Source organism: Propithecus coquereli, unplaced genomic scaffold, assembly GCF_000956105.1.
Source record: "Propithecus coquereli isolate 6110/MARCELLA unplaced genomic scaffold, Pcoq_1.0 Scaffold23, whole genome shotgun sequence".
NCBI classification, from domain to species: Eukaryota; Metazoa; Chordata; class Mammalia; order Primates; family Indriidae; genus Propithecus; species Propithecus coquereli.
In genome coordinates, this window is record NW_012147841.1 from 4,684,970 (window position 1) to 4,702,626 (window position 17,657).

The following is a 17,657-nucleotide window of genomic DNA, read 5'->3' on the forward strand; positions in this document are numbered from 1 at the left end:
TGCCTTATGTGGTATTATCAGATCAGTTAACTAAGGGAGGAATTGTGAGGGGTTTTGTTTTGTTTTGTTTTTAAGTGATTCCATTAAAAGAACTCTAGGTCCTGATAAATTTATTCGTAATTTTGGAGTTTAACAAAGTATGTGAGTATGAGAATATATTCAGTCTAACTTGGTAGGACAAATAGGACCCTTTTGGAACATCCAGTAAAGCCTCCCTCCTCAAAGATCCAAATTAGATATACATACTGAAGAGCCATTGGATGTTTGGAAGAAAAAAGGAGTGACATCAGAACTATCTTTGGGAATATTTTTACAAGCCAATGGTTCTTAGTGAAACGGTGTTATTTTAGGACCTTCTGTTAGCCATTTCATTTGAAGTCAAGGTTTCCAAGAACCTATCGACAATGTTAAGTCTTCCTGTATTAGAAAGTAAAGGAAATTAAAAGTATATGTTTACTCATTAACAAATAGTAAAGAGGTTAGTTTTGACATAAATAATGGATTTTTTTAATGAAAAACAACTTTTAAAACAAAAGAATTTAAAAGATTGACATTGTTTTACATTTTTGCAGACCTTTAATTGTTGGGTTAATTGACAGCTGGATTTTCATGCCATCTATTATGATGTGTTTTATTCGAAGTATGTGAAGAAAACCTAGCCTCACACATATATATAGTTGGAAAAGAAAGTTTTAATAGCCTTTTCAGATAATTGTGAATACTCTCTTTATAATAAAAATACAATAAAGTGCAATAAAACTAGACAAATAATAAGGTTATTTGTAATGTGGAATCTGAAACCGTATCATTGAACTTTATAGATACTAAACTGTACTGGTATTCTAGACTATATTGGTCTATCTTGTACTTGGAATGGATCTTTTCCCCATGCATGATTTTATATCATCATCATGGATAGGTTGTTTGGGAAATATAGGGTTATGCAGGTATTCCAGTGTGTTGACACTGTACAACACCAGAAAAACCACATTAACATTACTATCAAACCCATTAGAAAACACTTGAAGTGTTGGAAAGCTGTCATGCTCCCAGTGGCAGATAAAAATTTTCCAAAATTCTAGCTTTTCTTGAAAGCTCTAATTTTATCATTTGTTTTTCTTGAAGAACAGGCTCACTTCATTTTCTAGAAGATGTCTGCCAATATCCAAGTATGAATAGCTTTGGTTTTTCTGTCATTCTTGAAAGTAAAAATAATGTTCTGTGAGAAAAGCAACCAGTTCATTTTGCGACTCAGTCACACAAGTGCTTTTCCTTAAGACAACCACGACACTGAAGTAGTATGTAGCAGAAGCACTGTAATACCTATGTACTTTCCATTTAGTCATGCAGAAGATTAAAAAGATTGCTGCTTGAGTTAAAGTTTTTAGAAATTAATAATTTGTACTACCTAATTGAGGATGTAGTTGTTACTTGGTTTTTTCTTTTTTTAACTATAAAAGTTAAAAATACACTACTACTAGTATAGTTTGATTTGTGCTAAGGTACCAGAAGAGTTTGCTTGTTTATATAGTACAATAATTTTTAGTAAGTTAGCTGAGTAATGTAACCATTACAATCAGTTTTAGGACATTTTATGTCTCCAATAAGAACCCTCATGCGTGTGGAACTTTTTAAAAACATGAACAGCCTGTTAGCAAAATGTGGAAAAGAAAGCTACTAGTATTATTATAACGTTTAGTTCACAAAAATACTGTGCTTAATTGTTTTCACTTGCCATAGAGTTAGGCTGCCATCATATTTTCTTTCTTGTCAGTATTGTCTTCATGGCTTATTTCAATTTTTTTTTTATCCTAACTTTTTTCATATGAAAACACCAGATGACTTGACAGAACATTGTTTCAGCCATTTCCTGGGCTGCATGTTCTTTACTTGGAAGAGCTATTTACTGTCCAGTTTCGGTGTGTAATTTGCATTTGTATGTCTACAATCAGTATTTGTTTTTCAATTGTCTGATAGGTAGTAGAGATTTATGAAGAAAGTATCATGTTCTTCCTGTTTTTACTTCTAATAGCACAGTATTGCAGTTTAATGTGATTGGTTGAGTGCATGTTAAATTGATACTTTACATAGATTGTGAATTGTATGATTTTTTTTAATATAAAAGCACTTGGAGATAATTTATACATTTTTCCTGAAGTGAAAGTTTAGATGCTTGTTCAGGTTAAAGTCTCTTACCATTTCTCTCATAATTTATTCTGAATCTAAAGTGGAGATGAATAACACATTTAAAAAATGCTGAACTTTTAAATGTAACATAATATATATCAGGTGTGTAAGGTAGAAAGTGTTCATAGGCTATTAGAGATGAGGCTTTGCCACTAAAGGTACATGCTATTAGGGAAAAAATGCATCTGTAATATAAGGCCATATTATTCCCACTTAATAAAAAGATGCAAAGTTTAGTTTGTAAAAGAGTGTTTAATTTGTTTGCTAAATAAAAAAAACATGAATTTTCTAAGAAATTTTCAAGTTTTACTATTAACAGGTCAGTTAGATGTCCAGAATTCATCCTGATGGACCTTTCCTTTATTTTCCTTATATTTTCTAATTATTTCCTGATAAGAAGACTCTTTTTATGCAGATACTGAATTAGAAAGCAAAGCATTGAACTGACACTATAGGTGTGCTAAAAGAATACAATGTATGTCCATATTACTGGACTATCAGCACTCATCACAATATTCTCAATTGACAGGAAAGCAACTGTCAGAAAAATTAGAACATTTAAAATGAAATATCACAGAGCAGAATTCTCTCATAAAAATTAATGAAGGTGAGGCTTCGACCAAAGTAAGTTTCTGAGTGATTCTTTCATTAGCCAAGTAAGGAATGTCATTTACCATTGGAGGTTCAGTTAAATAATGTTTGACTGCAGCAACCAAAGAAGTGTGTCCAGAGAAGATAAAACTATTAGATTTTCATTGAGGACAATTGCTCAGAGTTGAAGATATTGGGAGCATGTTGGGGCAAGATTGAAATTTTCCTATGGTCAAAACTAACACTGAAGGGCCCTGGAGATTAGCTTTTGCTATAGACTTGATAGTGTTTCTTAATATGTTCATCCTAAAATTATAAAGCAAAACAATGCTTATATGTAAAATTTATACCACAATAAAGTTATTTCAGTGACAATTAGCATGGTATGAATCACAAGTAATATCCAACTGCTTCACATATTTTTGTTAGGTGAAAGAAGTGAGACCTTCATTCCCATGCAGATTTGCAGCAGATACATATTTTCAAGCTCAAATTTATAGTTGCAGAAAATTTTAGACCTCGTTGCAAGTACAAAGGAAATTTGTGTATTTCATAATTTACTTAACTGCAGTTGAATTGGAAGTGATTAATCTGCAATGTAACGACATGCTAAAAAACAATGTCAAGAGAATTTAATAAAATAATTGCCTTCCAAGCAATAAATGTGTTCAATTAAAATAATATGCTTGTCGATTTATGGCAGTGTTAGTAGTGTCTGTGTGAAAAACGTTTTCAAAGACTGAATATGTAAAGTCTCATTGCAGATCAACATTAACAGATAAACGTTTGTAATAAGTTTCAATGATAGGATTGTCTAAATTTTAATCCAGTTTAGCAAAGTTATCCTCAATGAAGGAATTCCATTGGTTTTATTAGTGGACCTGTATTTTTAAAATTACACCGAAATATTATATTTTGAATTTTGTCAATAAAATATTTTAGAAATTTGTTTCCTCTTTTTTTATATAAGTACCTTTATAAATATTCTGAATTTTACCTCTTGGCTACACAGCCAAAAATATTCACTATTTGGTTCTTTACAAATATTTTGTCAGCCACTGGTGTATACTCAAAGAAACAGGTTTCCCAAGGAAGTCATCCTCCAGTAAAGAAAATGAACATGTATATAGTACAGTGGTATATAGTTAGGATGAGTAAAAAGAAATGTGTTTAAAATTCTATACAATAAACATAGAATTTTCTAGTCATGTATAATAAGTTTAGATAAATTTGTGAATGAGTCCCATAAATGCCTACTAAAATTATCTACTTCAAAATTGATATTATGAAAAAGAACCATGCTCTCCTGTGCTTGTACACGAGGTCTCTGGCAAGATACTATTGAAATAAGTAATTGTTCTGAACTAGTATTGCAATTAAAAAATTTCTGTTTAAAACTTAAGCTTAATTTTTCAGGTGGTACAACTTTTAGTTGGTACGTTTTAGATATCTTTTCTTAGATATTGTTTTATTCCTAAATGGATATTGATTCTTTTTGTACCTTGCCTCGTTTAGAAGGGTATTCAAGGTAGGGTAAGTGGGACTAGATAGTATTTGGTGTTATTTAATAGATTCTGGGGTCCTCTCAGGAGTTTAAGCAACATTTTGTGGGAATCTACAATAAAATATAAATTTATTAATCATAGTCTGGAAGAACGTGGAAAACAAAGTGTCTAAGCTGGACCCTGAAGGATGACTAAGATTTGGGCTTTCAGGGGTACATGTTTGGGAGAGCGAACCACGTGGAATGAGCTTTAAGAAGAAAAATAGGAAGTTGTCAGTGATGGTACGATGAGAGATGGGAACTGGGTAGTTTGGGACTTGAATGTCCACCTAAGAGAAATGGACTTTATTGACAAATATTAATAATTCTGAGTTTGGCATGATGTCTGGCACTCAGAGGTGCTCAATTACTATTTATTGGATAAAAAATAGAGAACTATTTAATATTTAAGAAAATTGAGCAGGAGAAATATTGGATAAACACCTGATGACAGAAGGTTGTCGTTTATCATCAGAATAGCAAGATTTGCTAAATATTGGCTAAGTCACTGTTGACATTTACCTGACATCTTTTCCTTTCTAATTACTGCTACCAGTTTAACCAAGGCCTTGTAACATTGTAATAGTTTCCTTCTCCCTAGTGTTTGGAGTCTTTCAACCTCTGAAACATACTGACTGCTACATTAGAAAAAAAATTTTTTTTTCCTTGGGGCCACGGTGTTTTATTATGAAAATAGAATAAAAACTTTGAAAACAAATGATCCTTTCTAATTTAATGAAAAATTTGTTATTTTTTATTGTTTTCTGTGTTTTTTCCAATAAAAAGGTAATATAAAAACTTGAAAATTAGTAATGTGAAAACTTGAAAAATAGTTTATAAGGGTAAAAAGTGTCTTTCTTGTCAGGCTTAAGTATAATTTAAAGGTAAACATAAATAGAAAAATGAAATTTATTGACTTCTATTCATTTAATCCACATTTTTAGAATTAAATTATCAATCTTAATTTAACAATAACAACATCAACAAGTAAGATTTTCACAACCAACTGCAGGTTTTTGCCCAGGGCCCCAACCATCACATAACATGTATGCCATAGCACGGCAGCGTGGGTTGCTTGTGCACCACACGGCTCCCACGGTAAAGAGATGTGTGAGTTATATATGCTTCATGAGGCCCCTGGCTCAGAACTAGCATGAGTTAAATACAATGCACCTGGCAGTTAATGTGTTAAGTGCTCAATTTTCTGATTATGGTGAATACTTTGCATATAGAAGGTTTTCACACATTTGTTCTAATGGGTGATTGAAAGTCATAGCTTAGTTTTTGCAACACACTGACAGCATGCGGAAAAGCCTTCTAAAATCCTGTTACTCAAAGATCATAATAGGATTCTTAAATGAGTCTTCCATCTCACTATAAATTAGGGGATACTGGCTGACATTCTCATCATTTAGATTTCCTGAAGTTAGATTCTGTTTCTTTATTTCCTGGAAGGAGGAGACACCCTTACAATATTCATTCTTAAGTGTTTGCAGTCTTAGGCTAGTGAAACAGTGCAATGTAATGGGCTGCTCAAGTGTTTAACTCACAGAGTTTATATTTTTACCCTAGGTATCTTAATGCGATTCAGACAATGTGTCCACATATTCTTCGCTATTTGACTACAGCAGTTATAACAAACAAGGATGTTCGAAAACGCCGGCAGGTGCTAAAAGACTTAGTCAAAGTTATTCAACAGGTAAAAACTAAAATCTGTACTGATTTTTTTAAAGTACCTAAACCTTAGGTGTGATCTCTTTTTCTAAAGTAGGACTCTTAGTTCTTAAGGTTAAATAGATTAAAAAATAGGAAGGACATATACATGAATTTTAGATGTAAGAAGAGCCTCAAATGGACATTTAGTTTCTTAAAGTCCAAGATATACTATGTGTGTTAGATGTGGTATGAATGATTATTGATGTGTGCTAGGTGGTTATTTAATATACATGATATATTTGTGTTACTGTTATTGCAAAGAATAAAGAAGATCTGGAATCTGAAGCTGCTTATTGGTGAGATCATTACCTGTATAATGCCAGAGGGGTGACCTTTACATAAATACAGGATTAATAGACCCCAAGTTGGGAAAAAGTTGCAGGCCTGCTGGTTGATACTTAGTGAGCTTCTCAGCAAAAACCATGGATTAGAAAAAGAACTTAAATATTTATTTGATCTAAAAATGAACTAAATACAAAGTAGTAATTCTCATTCAGTAGGGAATGAATACCCTTATCCTTGGGGAAGTGCATCACTGTTATTGACTAAGGGAGACTTTTGGTAGTAGGGGAATTTGAAAGTTTTTGGAATCACTCTAGGATGAGAATTTAGAGAGCTTGATTTGAAAGACATAAGCTTAAGATGTGTTCTGGAATCAGGATAGAAGCAATTGCTTTGAGACAATAATGCTAGGTAATTTGGCTAGAAATTAATGGTAAAGAAAGAAGACAGGAAGGTTGGGATATTCTAGGGGCAATCTGCTAAACAGTATTGAACCAGATATAACTTGACCTTTGACTTAATTTTACAGGAATCTTACACATATAAAGACCCAATTACAGAATTCGTTGAATGCTTGTATGTTAACTTTGACTTTGATGGGGCTCAGAAAAAACTGAGGGAATGTGAATCTGTAAGTATGAATTTTTACTTATAAACTAATAACATTCTTAAAATTTTGGATATTATAGAGTTAATTTTGCAGAGTCTTAAAGGAATGAAGTAATTATATCAAAAATGTTTATTAATCTTAAAATGGGAAGTTATTTGGGAGTGTGCTAGGCTGAAGACATTTTTAATGTTGCCATGTGTATATCCCTTTTAGGGCAGCTGGTTAAAACATTAGGGGTAATTTAAATTCAGATATATCGGTAATTCCATGTCTTATTGTAAATGAGTAAATATGTAAGATATTTTATACATACAGGCAAGGTCACTAAATTGTATGTCACAACTGTGATTCTCAATTTTGTTTCATAGGTGGATTTATCTTCAGAATTTTTCACATGATTGTATTTAACATTTGTGATAAAGCAGGCAATTCACTGTAGTTATGAATTTATAACTATAGTATCTGCTGTTGTTTAATAGAAACTAAAGTACCTTCAGAGCAACTGTGAAAGAGTTAGATTATGGTTGTTTTGAATAATTAGTTTGCAAGTTTTAAGTAATTAAACTAAGAATTTATCTTTGGAATGTAGCTGCATTTACCAGGTCCACAAATTTCTAGTGATCAATTTCATCTTTGAACTAAAAATTTGGCACAAAATAGGCAAAGTTGTTGATAGCCTGAGACAGTCGGTTTGTTGACAGACTTACCTTTTTAAGAAAAAAATGGTCAAATACACATTCAGAGTTGATTTTCAAACATTAGGCAAAATAGAAAATTAGAATCCAGTATGGTAATACGTGTTCTTGTAGTCACGTGTGACATTATTAAAGTAGATATTGGTATATATTCATTACATTCAGTGTCTAGGCCTTGCTGTAAATCCAGAAGAGTCAGAGGGCACTTGGTTGCTGTTCTTGTTTAAATATTCTCTTTTAGTTATAACATTTATGGAATAGGAGCCACCTCTTGCATTCATTTCCTTTGTAAATTTTGAGTCTACTTAGAAATAATGTCAGAAATATTCATGTCTTTAGTCCGGTTATAATTATTTATTTTAAATAGCTAGAAAAGATATGTTATCTACAGCGCGCTTATACATAGGATAATGGACAGTATGGAACAAGAAAAGATTGCAGTTTTTTAGGTCATTTTTTGGTAGCACTCTTTTACTGCTTTTGTAAATTATTAAAGGCTTGAACATAGTGTTCAAGATGACGGAATTACACTGAATGGAACATTAAAACAGACAAAATATTTGATGAGATTTCTGAAAATTGCTTGTCAATGTCATAATTTTTTTCTTTTGTATATCTTACACATAGGTGCTCGTGAATGACTTCTTCTTGGTGGCTTGTCTTGAAGATTTCATTGAAAATGCCCGTCTCTTCATATTTGAAACTTTTTGTCGCATCCACCAGTGTATTAGCATTAAGTAAGAATACTATGATTTGATTTATATTTTCTATTATACTTTTAAATTCCTAGAAATTTCGATTTATTGTAAGATTAGACTTAATAAGATTCCAGTTAATTGTATTTTTATCTTATTTCCCTTTGCTTTTAGAAGAAAAAGGAAACAGTTTGATAGTGATTTATGAAAAAAAGCTAACTTTTTTTGAATCCTAGGATGCTACACACTCAAGCATTTTTGGCTTCCATGTGTGACACAGCATGACTTTTCAGAGTACTAAGCTGAGGGTAGTATATGATTATCAGTTACTTTTTGAAAGAGTAAATAAATACTATTGTAACATTACATAGGGAGAAAAGTGAAGTAACTAGTTTTAAAATGGTTTTCAAAAGGAGTTCAAATAAGGAGATAGCCAGTAAATCAGAAGTTCTGTTGAAAGACCACTACATTTGGTAATCATTTCCATTGAGTTTGTTTTATTTAATTACATATTTGAATTCTCATATAGTAAATTCCTATGACATCCTAAAATGTTGAAACATGGAACAATTATGAATTTTAGTTGAAATTTTCTCTGTTCTGTGAAAAAATTATTAGGAAAAAATTGTGAAATGTACATAACCTATTAGAAACTAATTGTACATATTAGAGTTTGAAAAATAACTAGCATCCTGTGGTCACAGATGAAGTCAAACATAAACGTTTAAAAACTTACTACTTTAGTGTTTGCCTCTGAGGAATTGTGTGTAGAAGAAATTCTTTTTCTTTAATGCCATTTGTTTTTGCTAATCCATGCTTGCTTGCCTAATTTTACTGGGTTGTTATTGAAGTGGTTGTCCGGAGTGAGAAGTATAGTGTAATCATATGCTTTTCCTATGAGAACTGAATCCTTGGCTTCAGTTTTATTAGTACTTTACTATAGCTTGCAGACATAATTTTAAAAATCTGATTCTCTTAAAGAATATATGCAAATTCCTAATATGTAGTTGGTTATGAAATAAAGAGGTGGGTATGTCATATTTGGGGCTCTGGAGGACAATAGATAACTGAATTCTTGCATTGTTCTTTGTTTTTAAGATTTGTAATTAGGGCTTGTGAAAGAGGGATGTTAGTATTTTGGTTTCCCATGTGGAATTTTCCCCATTTCTCATTAGAATATGGTCACTTAGACATTCTTGGTCCAGAACTTATTTAACTACCCCGTTGGGCCTTTTGAAAGCTGACTCTCTTTTTTGTATCTTTAGCACCTAGTATACTAACTTTGCTACTAACATGGTTTGTACAGTATAGTGTGAGTATAGTATAAATATTTATTATATAAATAAATTTCTTTTGTTCTTAGCATTAGTACACTTGCATTTTTGTCCATAATAACTTTTTTACTTTGGTGTTTGCTTCTGAGTTATCATGTATAGGAAGGTTTGTTCTAATTTTAGCTCTTTTATTAACTCTGGGGCCATGGATTCATTATTTTGTTTCCAGGGATTCAGTTTATCTTTAACAGTAAAATAGATTAAGTATTTGTCCTGCCTATTTGAGAGATGTGCAGCTCAAGGGAGTTACAGAGTAAGAATACTTCTGTAAACTTTTATGTGATATTATCATTACCTATCTTGGTTTAGATTTTTATTTTTTCTTTGACCGCTGTAGTTTTCTGCTAAATAAAGTCTCCAAAGCATTTTCAGACTAAAGTTCTAGTGGTTTTCCAAAGTCCAGAAATCTTTTTTTCTTCCAGTGATGGTATTTCCTTTCACTTAGGTTGTTCAGACTTTTTCTGGCTACCTTTTTTACTAAGATGATTAAGAATACATAGATGAGTAATGTATTTTCTTCAATTATTAGGGTAGAATTTTCAAGCTGGAAGAAATCTTAGGGACCTTCTAATCCAACAACACACACAGTTATTGAATCATCTAAACTAGGACTTTCCAGTAAAACTTCCTGCAGTGGTGGAAATGTATTTCAAGTATGGTATACTTGAAAGATGATTCACATTTCAAGATCTAGAGCCATGGCTTTCAAATCTGTGTGTGTGTGCATGTGTGTAAACAGTAGGACTTATTTTCAAAGGCAATATTATATATATATGAATGTACATATTTATGTACATATAAGCAGATCAAAGTAGAGCCCCTTCGCCCTACTTACTCTGTATCTCTGTTCAACTTTTCTCCCGTCTACTAAGACACCTCTTTGGAACCCTACAACTTCTGGAAACACAGTTTTGCATGACATTGACTCAGAACAGCTTCATTATTTTGTACCTAGGAAACTTAAGTCTCAGGAGCATTAAGCTACTTAGGTCTTATTTAATGACAGAACCTTGTCTAATAGGTGTCCAGCATTCATTGTACTGTGCCTCACTATAGATTCCTTTTTATGGTGAACAATTTGTATTTTCAGAAATACTAGGTTTAGACTAATTTGTTAGTTAGTGTATCAGTTGAGCCAGAGAATAAAGATGAAAACCCTAAGTCATTGTTTAACTATGTGTCTCAGAATCTCTGTAGAGTCTGTCATTGTTGTTGTTGTTTTTTCCCCCTCAAATACAGATTCCCTGTAGCCACTTTAAATTTCTGAATCATATTTACTGAGTATGCTATGCTGTGATGTGTAGTAGGGCCACTGTACTGTTTGGATCTTGAGAGTAATTATGCCAAAGCACAGCTAGAATCAAAAAACACTGTGTTAGGTCGCCAATTTTTTAGGCATGAAATTAAAGCCTGCTGTAATGAAGTGAAAAATCAATGATTTAATACCTGTAGTATATGGTGAATTAAGAAGATAAGCTTCTTCATGTTTTTAAAGCTTCTTTAATGGATTAGAAATATAGTGACTGAAAATAATGTTAAGTATTTATGTTGGGATTTTATAAATACAGCAGACATCTTGATTCAGACTCCTAGGACTTGGAATCCATGATGTAATGACCAACAGAGCTAAAATTACCTTTAAACAATACATAGAAAAAATAATAATTCTTCTACAGTCCAGAGCTTTTAAACCTAGCTGTACATCAGAACCATCTGGAAAAGTTAAACAACAACTTAAACTTAAAAAGAATAGAGTTCCTGGTTTCGCCCCAGACCATCTGAATCAAAATCTCTGGGATCAAGGCTTGAGAATCTGGGTTTAAAGCTTCCCAGGTGATTTGTTTGCGGTCAGTCTTGGGGAATCACTGCTCTAAATTAGTGATTTGTAGTCCTGGCAGCACATTGCAATCAAATGGGAAGCTTTAACACATTGACTGCCATGTGAGTTGTATTTAACTCAGGCTAGTTTCGAGCCTGGGGCCTCATGAAGCAAAACCCTGCAGTTGATTCATGAAAATCTTACTTGTTGATGTTCATTGTTACAATTAATATTGACAATTTAATTCTAAAAACGTGTATTGTGTTGCATATATCTCACACACAGAAAACAATAAAAAGTAAATTAGAAAGGAACATTTTGTTTTAATAAAACACTGTGGCCCCAGGGAAAAAATTTTTTTTCGAGTGTGGCAGTCAATGTGTTAAAAAGTACTAAACAAAAATAATGGATGACTGAGTCTAACCCCTAAAAAACAAAAACATTCTCTGGAGGGAGACACCAGCAATTGTATTTTTAAAAGGTCCCCACTGATTCTCATACAAGACCTTGCTTATTTTTTTAAGAAATCAAACTTTTAAGATGATTATAGGTCAGTTGTAAGAAATAATAGAGACCCCCTGTGTTCTTTATTAGGTTTCTCCCATTAGTAACGTTTTGCAAAACTATAGTAAAATACAGCAATCAGGACATTGACATTGATACATTCAAGGTACAGAACATTTCCATCACCACAAAAATTCCTCAAGTTGCTCTTTCATAGCGGTACCCACTTCCCTGCCAGTCCCTCCTTAATCCCTGGCAACCAGTCATATGAGATCCATTCTCCAATTCTGTATTTTGTCATTTTAGGAATGTGCAAAACATTTTCTAAAAAGCAGTGATCAACTTTCTAAAGAGGGCAAATAATGCTATGTATCATGATTAAGATATAATTAATTAATAGCAACATAACTAGTAGTACTGCTGTCCAAAGAAAACTATAAATGTTACTGAGTGCCTCTTCTGGCCAAACACTAGGTAGAAAATACTGAACATACTCTCAAAGACCTTAAAATCAGAGGTAGAAAACAGATATTAAATTATGATAGGTGTTTTGAAATACAGTGCAGAGTGATTAGAGAGAATGACATGGACATATTTTGTATATTGAAAACCAGAGAAGTAATGTAGATAGAAGATACATTAAACCCTCTAAACTCTCTAAATGGAGTATCTCTCTAATGGATAACTCTCTAAATGGAGTATCTTTAATCCCCAAACTAGACTTTTTTCCACTGAATACTATTAATAATTATGAGAGATTATTCTATTCACTAGTTTATGCTGGCCTGTCTCTGCCTCTGATTAGTCTAAAGTTATTTGATATTCTATCTTTTTGCGGGGAAAGAGAAAGGATTTGTCTCTGGCCTCCTTTTCTTTCCCTAAAGGATACATTTCAAATGCTGCATAGAATAGTATACAGCACATGGTTATTTATTAAACAACTCTTTCCATTTGTGATTTGGAACATTCTGTGTTAGTAGATTTCCTGACTAAATGGCTGTAAGCACATGTGATAGCCATATCTTTATAAAAATACATATTAAGAATGTTTTTTAACAGCTTGTATACAACTCTGTAGATTCGCAGGATAAGTTACAAATCTGTTTACCATAAAGTGTGCAACATCTGTCAAAAAAGATTACTATGGTGGGGTTTAATTTAATATAGCTGAATAGTTTATCAGATATAGTATGTGTCTGAAATTTAAAAGCTGTTCTGAAATAATTCTTGGATCACTTTTCAATTGCAGATAAAAACAAAGTATGGAAGTAATATTTTGAGTGTGTATGATAAACATGTTGAAGCATACATTAATACAGTTTCCTTATAGGGGATTAGTTTTGTCTTTTCATAGAAGAAGGTATTTGCCAACTGCTCTGGCATTTAAGTTAGGAAGTTATTCTACTTTGCTTATTTTATTAAGTAACAAAGATCTTAATAGTTTTCTTAAAGTTCTTATTACCACATAACAATTTATATTTAGAATTATACTTACTGATAGTAGAGAGAAATAGAAAGATATGTTTCCAGATGGCGAAAAATAGTTTCCAAGGCCATCGTCATCGCATTTCTGCAATAACTATAAGGTTATGTTAACTGTAAGGTTATAAAGAGATGTTGGAAAATTCAGAGAGAATTTTCAGTTGTCACATGTAGCTTTTAGTGTTTGTTTCATTCTGTTTTCTTTTTCCTATTTCCTCCCAGTCTTATAGTTAAACACAGTTTAAACTTAACATTTACTCTTTAGTTTCTTGTCTTAGCATACTCGTAGAAAGACTTGGAGTACTTTTCTTTGGGTATGCTGAATAGTTGGCCTATGGTCTTCAGTGATTACCAGAGGTTCCCATATCTTAATGTTTAAATCAGCAATATTTGAAATAAATTGTGCTTGTCAAATAAAATTTGGAAAGCCAAGTTATTTAAAGAGGTAATTAATAAGATATGTGAAATGTAGTACCCTAAATCCTAATTTTCCCAAATCTTTATTAGTTAAGATGGGGGGGAGAAGTTGGTGGCTATGGGAAGGTTCAGAGAAAGGACACTGTCTTAGAAATTAGGCATTGGAAACGTGATAGACAATCAACTTGGCTGGGCACAGGGGCTCACATCTGTAATCCCATCACTTTGGGAGGCCAAGGTGGGAGGATTGCTTGAGGCCAGGAGTTCGACACGAGCCTGGGCAACATGGTGAGACCTCATCTCTGCAAAAAAATAAAAAGTTTAAAAAAAGAAGAAAATCAGCCTAGAACCGATGAAGTGCTAATTGGTTCCCTGTATTTAGATATCTTATGTCCTTAATTGGTGTCACTGGTACTATTTACTGCTCAGAAACTTAAAAAAAGTATATGATTCTGTGCTGGAAACATGAACATGTTTAAAGAGTTTGAACTGAGGATGAAATAATCTTGCTATGTCTTTTGAAATAGCACTTGATTCTATGCATTTATTTAATGCATTAATTGAATGCATTAATTGAATATTTAACATATTCAATACCATCTTTTTGTGTCAATTGAACAGAACTTGTCAGCTTAGAGATGTGTGTAAGGGATTTACAGAAAATATTTAAATGTTTACTTTAAGCTACCTACAAGATTTTTAGTATGAACAAGTGCAGTGGCTCACACCTATAATCCTAGTACTCTGGGAGGCCGACGCAGGAGGATCACTTGAGTTCTGTAGTTCGAGACCAGCCTGAGCAAGAGTAAAACCCCGTCTCTGCTAAAAATAGAAAAATTAGCCAGGCTTTGTGGCACATACCTGTAGTCCCAGCTACTCGGGGCTGAGGCAGAGGATCCCTTGAGCCTAGGAGTTTGAGGTCACCGTGAGCTAGGCTGGTGCCATGGCACTTGCCTGGGCAACAGAATGAGACTCTGTCACCAAAAAAGAAAAAATAATACTAAAACTCTACTCAGGATGACAGAGTGAGACTCTGTCTCCAAAAAAAAAAAAAAGATTTTTATTATAACCTAAATAACCTAGAAATTATTTTTTATGTTTAAAATCTGGATTAAATTAGAAATTTTTCTCAGAAATTCTGCATTTTTATGTACTTTGTCTTTTAATTTATTGATAAACTGAATTATTTTCGGTAACTTGAGGTAAGCATTTTCTAGAATATCTTAAACCAACCTTTTGTCTTTTAAGCTTTGATAGGATATTACATTTTTATTTCTAAATTTATACTATTTTTGCATAAAATTGCCCAGATGGAAAAGAACTGTAGACTTTGAGGATTTCTTTCTGTTAATCATTTAGTTTCTTTTTACTATGTGTATTTTCATGTTACTTGAAAGAAACTGGACTATTGTCATATTCTTTAATTCACTCTCAGAGTGATTGGTAACTTATATAACCTGCGGTGCCATCAATAATTTCCTAATATTTCTTGGACCTTAATTGAAGTTTTTCTTTGACTTGATTTAATATGTAAAAGATCAACAAGCACAGTGTAGACAATAAATTCCTGAAGTAGAATTATGGCTCCAAGCATGCAGGCATTTATGAATCTTGATGCATGTTGCCAAATTGCTCTAGCCATGTTGGCATATGAGACTTAGAATATAGATGTAAAAAAAGAGGAGAGATAGAGAATTCTAGTTATTTATTAAATAGGATGGAATTTTTTTTCTTTCTCCTTAAAAGTGTGAGATTAAATATTATTTCCTTAGGTAAGCTCTTCCCAAACCCCAAGACTAGAGCTGGTAAACCCTTTTGCATCTCACATAACTCTTTCCACTTTTTCTTCATTACACATACAGTAGTTTATGTATTTGGGACATTAGGTGATTGTCCCCAGCCCCTACCTCTGACTTAAACTCTATAAAGGCTGACAAATAAATGATATTTTGTCAGCTGCATCTAACACAGTTTATATTTTGTCGAGTGAATGACAAAGGAAAAGGATTGCTTTGGTTTGGCTGGCATGTGGTATTTATGAGAATAGAGCTAGGAAAATTAGATTGAAGCTAAATTGTAGAGCCATGAATGAGTAACTTAGAAGTTTGAATTTTATTATTTTAGTATAAGTGCTCCATGAAAGTTTGAAAGGAATTTGGGAACAAACTGGTTACGGTATTCCCCTCCTTATCCTAAGATGTACATTCCATGACCCCCTGTGCCTGAAACCAAGGATAGTACCAAACCCTATACATACTATTGTTTTTTTCTATACATACATACCTATGATAGAGTTTAATTTATAAATTAGGCAAAGTAAGAGATTAACAACTAATAATAAAATAGAACAATTATAATAATACACCATCATCACTACTCTTGCACTTTGGGGACCATTATTAAATAAAGTAATATTTACTTGAACACAAACACTGTGATAGTGGGACAATCGATCTAATAATTGAAGTGGCTACTAAACTGACAGTGGGGGAGCATACACAGCATGGATACACTGGACAAGGGGATGATTCAACTCCTAAGTGGGGTAGAGTAGGATGGTGCAAGATTTCATCATGCTATTCAGAATGTACAATTTAAACTTATGAATTATTTCTGGAATTTTCCATGTAATATTTTCAGACCATGATTGACCGTGGGGGTAACTGAAACCACAGTAAGTGGAACTGCAGATATTGGTGTGGGGGTGGAATACTATAGTTGGGTTTTAGAACTGACCTGGGAACTGTATGAAATAGATTAAGGAGAGACTTAAGATGTAAATTAGTTAGAAAACTAGGAAACAGTAATGGAGCCTGAACTAGAATAGTGATAGAACAGGAATCGGTCAGATAGTGAATGTTAATTGCTTCCTGTGTGCTGGGCATTGTGCTGCTAATCACTGGATATATAGCAGTGAACAAGGAAGATAGGGTGCGTGCTCTTTGATTACACATATAGTCTATCATGGAAGCAGATATTCAGTAAAACAACTACACTGTTACTGATGCTATGAAAAAAAGGGTGTGGGGGATCCTTGTAAACAGGACACAAACGCGTGCAAAGGCCCTGACGTGGTTAAGAACATGGCATGTTTGATGAACAAAGGCGGTTAATATGGCTAGTGGAGAGGAGAGTCTCTCAAGATGAGAGTAGATTGGAAAGAAACTTTAGATGAAAAGCAGTGATTAAAGAAATAATTGGCCATGCGTGATGGCTACCACTTCTAATCCTAGTTGAGATGGGAGGATCACTTGAGGCAAGTAGTTCAAGACCAACCAAAGCAACATAGCAAGACCCCATCTTTACCAAAAAGAAAAAAAATTAGCCAGGTGCAGTGGTACAGGCCCGTAGTCCCAGCTACGCAGCAGGCTGAGGCCGGAGGAGCTCTTGAGCCCAGGAGTTTGAGGCTGCATGAGCTATGATTGTGTGTCACTGCACTCCAGCCTATGTGGTGGAGCGAGACCCTGTCTCCAAAAAAAGAAAAAAAGAAATTGATAGGACTTCTCAATTGGAGAAGAATCAGATAACCTAGGTTTCAAGACTAGATGTTTCATTATCATTTTTTATGATACCAACTATATATTAATGTATAACTAATTGCTGTCTGGAAATAATGTTTCTACTTTTGAAAAGCAGAATATAGAGACCTTGAAGGTCGAAATTTTAATATGTTTTGTACAGATTGTTTTATCTGCGCTAATCAGAGTAAAATCCTGAGTATGGGCCGGGCGCGGTAGCTCACCGCTCTCTGTAATCCTAGTACTCTGGGAGGCCGAGGTGGG

The 17,657-nt window shown here is 33.3% G+C and overlaps 1 protein-coding gene across 1 annotated transcript in view; it reads left to right on the forward strand.

Moving 5' to 3' along the window:
• Positions 1-17,657, forward strand: part of EIF3E (eukaryotic translation initiation factor 3, subunit E) — a 44,000-nt gene that overhangs the window by 22,482 nt on the left and 3,861 nt on the right. The window contains exons 8-10 of the mRNA XM_012645316.1: positions 5,894-6,020; positions 6,849-6,950; positions 8,252-8,361. Coding sequence (XP_012500770.1) covers positions 5,894-6,020; positions 6,849-6,950; positions 8,252-8,361 — 339 coding nt within the window. The remainder of the gene's footprint in view (positions 1-5,893; positions 6,021-6,848; positions 6,951-8,251; positions 8,362-17,657) is intronic.